Genomic DNA, 7,178 nt, shown 5'->3' on the forward strand with positions numbered 1-7,178 from the left:
CACACGTCCCTGACATTTTTACACCAACACAGGAGCACAGTCTTTCTTTCCAACCACAGTGAAATCACGTCTGCTCTATAACTGCTCGCAGGACATACATGCTGAAGTGTTGCTGCTGCTGCTTTCACTATAGCCTCAGATACAGTTATTTGTGCATATGGTCGAGCATGTCTTGGCTACAACATAATCGTCAACGTTTCTTATATTGTTCCAACAAACGGATCCAAATGGTGCACATGTCACATGACCAGGTCTCGCACAAACTCACTATTTCCGATTTTCTAACACGTAAACACACATGGACACACACTCGCACACATACAATACGATCAGCTTCTCCCAAATGTGCATGTTAAATATGGATGTGGTGGCAGTTGAGGACAGGTGGAGCTGTCAGGACAGTTGTCAGCTCTACAGGCACATGTGCTGTATATGTTCATGCTGAGAGTCACTTAAACAGACACTACGCACATTTTGTCTGGTCATTTATTGAGATGTAATCGTGTTGTGTCTATTTATTACACACACATATAATAATCACAATCACAAAGTGGAGGAAGTGAGACTTCCTTTCTTTTAGGAAGGCACTGGATCACTGTCAATGGCAGTAGACAACTACAGTAGTGGATAATAATAATAATAATAATAATAATAGGTTTGAGTCCTTACCTGTGCTCCACATTGATTGTCCTCCTGTTAGCCTTACCAAGTCCAATCTCCAAACTTATACTAATTTGAGTCCCAATCTCTCTTCTTCCTGGGGTAAAACTGATCCGGGCTCCTCGGATACAAAAATAAATTACCTATATAATCTTCCGTTGTTCTCTTTTAAAAAAACATTCCGTCCACCGTGCATGAAAACAACACAGCGTTACACCGTCAAAGGCAATGTAAAGGACAAGTGGAAACAGAGACCGTGAAGACACTGTCACCTCCCCTTCCACCTCTCTACATCCTATCTCCTCCCTTCCAACTTCTCTCCCGACCGTACCCTCTCGCTCGGCCGTGTATGAAAACAAAGCTGGAGCAGGAGATTCCAGCAGCCAACGGTGGCAGAACTTAATAAGTGTGGGCACTTGTGTCAGAAGGAGAGAGTGGAACGTTGAACGCAGGGGAGGAGGAGAAAGAAGGAGGGTAGTCGAATGTCAATGAAGGCTCACGGAAAAAGGTACAGTGAGATAGAGTTACAGAGAGAATAGACACGTGAACCAGTGGGAAAAAAAATTATAGTACAGCACAAATTTCCGACTCAGACTGGACATCCATTTAGGAGACGGAAGGTTATAAAACGGTTAATCTTTATTTTAGGCTTCCACTGGTGGTGCCACATGCTACATGTGCACAACAATGTTGATCCTCACACCTACGGTGCAGTCATGTCGAGAGAAACGGCAAAGGCTGAGAAAAACTATACGTGAAAAACGGTAACACACACCTGCAGAAATTCAGAAGTACGTGTCATTCTGCCGTGTCCACAGAATATAAGCAGGTAGCCGCCAAACATGCCACTCCGACAGGCCAACGCGCTCAAGGCCTCGTGGGCTCACTTCGTGGCCCTTGCACAGCATCTCCCTATCACAGAGCTGCCAACGATCAGGTTCATTTGCACGGAGTAAAGATTCTCCGCCTCACGAGCAGACACACTTGTGTCTCCACACTCCAGCACCGGGCGCTAAGATAAGGGTAGAAGGAGAGAGCAGGACGGCAGTTTAGAGTTGTAAGCACATTTCAACACCAAGGATCCAAAGGGAGTCGCGTTACAGAGATACAGCAGTGAACACGCGGGTGAAGTTTACACCTCCACCAATGACATTACACAGCTGCTTTTGCGGTCATCATGTTTTGTTTACTTTTACATTTATCAAAATGTATAAAATGCAGGTAATTAGAACTCCTGGTCATTTGGTTTCTTTGTAGTAATGATATTTTTTAAGCAGAGAAGAAGAAATTAACTCAACCTTTTTTTTCTTCTTTAATTGTTACAGGATAATTTTTTAAGCAAAAGACAGCCTTAAATTCCTCTCGGTTGCCAACAGGGGGTAGTAAAGTTACCCACACATTACTGGTGTGTGCCAAGTTAAATGACTTATTAATGCAAGTTAACATTTTAAAAGTCCATGCCGGACATAAAAAGGACCCTAACACTGTTCTGCTCTGAGTGTTTAGGAAGGAAATTAAGTTAAATTGGTGATAAAGTGAGGCTTCTAAAGTTTGGTCCTCATTTTTTTTAAAGTTTTTAAAAGGCTTTACTTTAGCGTTAGCATTGTTACTATTGTGATTTATGTGAGTAAATGTATGTTGTCTTTATAGAGAAAGTCTGTTATACACTATAAAGTGATAAATGCTGTTACTGAAACTAGAAACTAAACTGAACTCCAGTGCATCGTAAGCATCAAGTGCAAACTATATGTTTGTGCTGAACACTTTAAACTCACAAATCCAAAATTAATCATTTATACATCCAGTTTTTTATATATATATGTATACATGTGTATATGTATATATACATATATATATGTATGTATGTATATATATATGTATGTGTATATGTATATATGTGTGTAAATATGTGTATATGTATGTGCGTACATATACACATATTTACACATATATATATATGTTTATATGTGTATATATATATATATACATATATATACATATATGTATATATATACATATATGTATATATATGTATATGTTTATATATGTGTGTAAATATGTGTATATGTATGTGCTTGTATGTATATATACATACACATACACACACACATGTCTGGCTGGCCATATCTGCAGCAAACCCAGGCTCAAGGTAGTGTAAGTGTGTGTGTGTGTGTATGTGTATGTATATATACATACAAGCACAAACATATACACATATTTACACATATATATATACATATATATACAAATATGTATGTGTGTATGTTATATATGTTATAGAAGCACATATTACTCCAGCTCCACCCATTTCCCATCTCAGCCACACCCTCCTCAAACGTGAGCAGGCCGATCAGACAAAACTGACATCACCTGTGGAAGTGTGCAGGGCCTCTCAGCTGCATTCTCATTACCATACACACACACACACACACACACACACACTCTCTCACACTACCTGGAGTCTGCGTTTGCTGCACACATGGCCAGCATAGATGTGTTGAGCACCAGGTTTTACTTTTATGACAAAATGTACAGCCAAGATTTAAGAGAACAGAGCTTTGCCGACTGGCCTTTTAGAGAGGAATGTAACTGCACACCTGAAAAGGTAAGAGGTCTCCGCAGCTTAAAGGAAGTCGGACACAAATCTCGTTCTAATATCTGTATTCTGACGGTACAATGTTGTCAAATCAAAGGAGGAGTTTGTCTGCAGAGACGGCACTGAGCGTAAGAGCGTGTAACTTATTCCGTCAGACTTTTAGCACATGGCCCAATTTACATGAACCTTCTTTATGAGAGTAATTATTGATAGCTGACGGCAGCTATGTATCCAAGGCTGTGACGGGTTGTGATTTACAGTTAAACAGGTGCCATATTTAGTTGCAAATGCATCAGATGTCCACCTCCCTTTTGCCCCACCCTCGTCTTGACGTGATGGATGAGCTGCTGACACCTCACTTGATGAGCAACACTATATGCCATGTTACCAGCTCATAACCTCCCCACGACTCGAAAAGAAAATCACGCTGCGGCTTAATTCTCTCTGACATCTGACTTCCTTTTAACTCTGGCCCTTTGTTGTGTTCATGTCACTGAGTTGCCAGCACACAGCAAACGTCCTTAATTTAGTGCTCGGATTGTGTTCTGTGTAAAAACACACAGAATAGTGTGTGACATGAAGACATGTGTTGCTGTTTGTCTTCGCAGATGGCCAACGCCGGGTTTGTCCACTGTCCAAGTGAGAATGAGCCTGACGTCGCGTGCTGTTTCTTCTGTCTGATTGAGCTCGAGGGCTGGGAGCCAGATGATGATCCCTGGTGAGGAAAAGCCATGAAAAGCCAATGCTTTGAGTCGGTGATGTTTTGCCAGGATTGAAAACGAATACATTGACTTCACATCTGAAAAATTACATTCATCCTGCATTACTCACAACTGTTACATGTACAGTATCAGAATCAGAATACTTTATTAATCCCCGGGGGGAAATTGTTTTTGTTCCAGATGCTCTGTGCAAAGTAAGAAGAAATACAGCATGAGGAAACAAGAGCTAGATATACAGATGTAAATAAAATAAAATATGTAAATAAAATACAATAAAATAAGACAGTGAAATAGACAATAAGCTAAATGAAATAAAATAAACAATACAATAAACAATGTAGACAATCTGGAAATGTATACAATATACAGAGAATGTCAGTATAAACAAATGAAAGAAGTTAGATGAGAATGGGTAATTATAGTTTGTTTGTTGTTTGTTTGTTTGTTTGTTTGTTTGTTTGTTTATTTATTTATAAAGAGTCTGATCATCAGAGGGAGGAGTTGTAAAGGTTTATAGAGTCTATGGAAGGACATCACCACATTTGTTTTAAGCCTTCACAGATGATTTGCTCTTCGGTGTCACTTTCCATATTAATTATACATTTATCTCCTGTATTTCCTGCCTCAGGAGTGAACACATAAAACGCTCGCCTCACTGTGGATTTCTAACCATGAAAAAGGATTTCACCGAGCTGACTGTGGCTGAATTCTTTGGCAAGGAAAAAGAGAGGCTAAAAGTTTACCTGGTAAGTGTCCCGTCTGTGTAGTTTGTATTAGGGATAGACCGATTATTGACGCTGATATTCTGCATTTAGACACATATCGAAATCAGCTTTATTTTTAATCTGACGGCTGATAAGAGATCAATTTATTTAAGATTTCAGTTTGAACTTAAAACAAAGATAAGTGAAAGATGAAATAACATTTCAGTTTGAATATTGAAATTTTGGAAAACTTTTTTTACTGTAGAAAACTTTAGGGAGCTATTTATTTGTTTAAGTTTTCATTTAACTGCTGAGCCTGGAAGCTTCCTGCACTTTTTGTTAGAATGATATATTTAAAACGATGATGTCTGTTGTTTTAATAAGATTTAAACTTTGATTTGTTGCAAATCTGAAAAGCTGTTTAATAAACACATGCTTAAATGCATTTAAAGGTTAAAGATAAGTGAATATCGGCCCCAAATATCGGTTATCGGCCTCATTGACTACTAATCATCGGTATCGGCCTTGATTTAAAACCATATCGGTCTATCTCTTGTATGAAATGAGTTGAGGATAAATTAAAAATGCTGACACTGAATTGTTTCTCTGTTTTTTAGAGAAAGGTTTGTCATAAGAAGATGGCCTATTTACGGGATGAAATCGACCACACGCTTGAGAGTCTTAAATCTCAGCTTGACTCCATATGACATTAAATTGTAAATTCATTGCTGCACACTCACCGTTTAAATCAATAAAGTTTTGTCGACCGTTACATTTTGGTTGTAGTATTGTTTTCGACCACAAGATGGTGCTTTTGCTCTGTACAGCCACAGTTTCCACATGAAACTTTTATTCTTTTTCTTTAATGGAGTTCCCAATTCTCATACCACAGTCTTCACAAAGGCAGGATGAAATGAGAGCACACATGGAGCAGGGTTACAATGTGCACTATATTCCCTTTTTTTTTTTTTTTTTACATCTAAATACTTACCATTTTCCCCGAACGTGCCACCATCTCTTCCACCTCTATTCAAACCTTGACCCTGGACAGATGGCTTGAAGCCCCTCCCTCTCAATACCAACTGTTGCCCCAATAACATCTGTTACATATAGGGGGGACGTGTGCACTGAGAGGGCTCACCAGGACACTTGTCTTGCCCTGTGAGGTGGACAAGACAAAGAAACGGTGAAGGAGGCTACAATGGGAAGTGTAGGAAAGGTGCTAGTGCAGGAAACGCATTGTAATCCTTCACTCTTCCTATAGAGCAGTTCATGACCGAACGTATAACATGAAATTATTTGCCAAAAAGACAGTATGCAGTCTTGAAAATCTTTTACGTGACAGAAACGGGAAAAACTATAGTCGTAGTTTGTGTGACTCTCTTCCACTTGGCTGGATGGAGTGCAGCAGGATTAAAAAGATGCAATCCCTTCTTCAACCGTCCACTGTTCTGGATTAATGCATAATGTAACGCTCTGGCCACTGAGCCCAGATCAGCTGCTTAATTCTCTTTTATCCACTCGCTGTAGAACAAATTGAAGAGACATTTTTAGCCAAAAAAAAAAGTAAGTTGGTGACGTAACATTTGTATTGAAACTATGCTTTGGTTTTCAGTGCTTGGTTATGCTGAAATGGTTGGAAGCGTTCATTTCATAGTATATTTACATGTAGCCATTTATATTATTTATCTCTTATTTTAGTGTAATCTACTGTTCAAAAGTTTGGGGTCACTAGAAATGTCCTTATTTTTTGAAGGAAAAGCACTTTTTCGTCAATAAATATAACATTAAATGAATCAGAAATACACTCTGTATATTGTTATAGCTGCAAATATCTGTTTTTTTTTATAGAATATGTACATAGGTGTATAGAGGCCCATTTCCAGCAACCATCTCTCCAGTGTTCTAATGGTACATTGTGTTTGCTAATCGCATTAGAAGGCTATTGGATGATTAGAAAACCCTTGTGGAATTATGTTAGCACAGCTGAAAACAGTTTTGAGGAAAGTTTGAAGGGCAAAATTATTATTTTAAATAAAAATCATTATTTCTAATCTTGTCAATGTATTGACTATATCTTCTATTCATTTTGCAACTCTTTTGATGAATAAAAGTGTGACTTTTAATGGAAAACACACAAAAATTGTATAGGTGACCCCAAACTTTTGAACAGTAGTGTATTATTTTTGTAATATTTGTGCAGCACTTTGGTCAGATGAGGGTTTTTTTTTTTAATGTGCTATAGACGTCAACTTTGCCTTGACTGTTAAGAGAAACGGTAACTGTTGAGATGATGCTGACGTGTATGCAAGTGTTGAGATATTTGCATAAATACACAGATCATAACAGTAGTTGCTTAAGTAACGGTAATCGGGGCTTTTACCCACATACTATGTCAATCCACTTATGCGCGCTTCAAAAAAAACTAACAAAGACAACGGTATGGCTTCTGTCCACGTGAAGCACAGATGTGATAAATGTGATAAATATGCTTAT

At 38.5% G+C, this 7,178-nt stretch overlaps 1 protein-coding gene across 1 annotated transcript; it reads left to right on the forward strand.

Moving 5' to 3' along the window:
- Positions 1 to 3,139: 3,139 nt before the first annotated feature.
- On the forward strand, positions 3,140 to 5,416 carry birc5b (baculoviral IAP repeat containing 5b; the record flags this gene model as incomplete). The annotated part of the gene is made up of 4 exons (XM_083894532.1): positions 3,140 to 3,265; positions 3,865 to 3,974; positions 4,607 to 4,724; positions 5,300 to 5,416. The coding sequence occupies 4 exons, from the start codon at positions 3,140 to 3,142 to the stop codon at positions 5,387 to 5,389; spliced, it is 444 nt and encodes a 147-aa protein (XP_083750658.1). The 3' UTR covers positions 5,390 to 5,416.
- Between the last annotated feature and the right edge of the window lie 1,762 nt (positions 5,417 to 7,178).

This window comes from Microchirus variegatus (assembly GCF_963457635.1).
Source record: "Microchirus variegatus genome assembly, chromosome: 9".
NCBI classification, from domain to species: Eukaryota; Metazoa; Chordata; class Actinopteri; order Pleuronectiformes; family Soleidae; genus Microchirus; species Microchirus variegatus.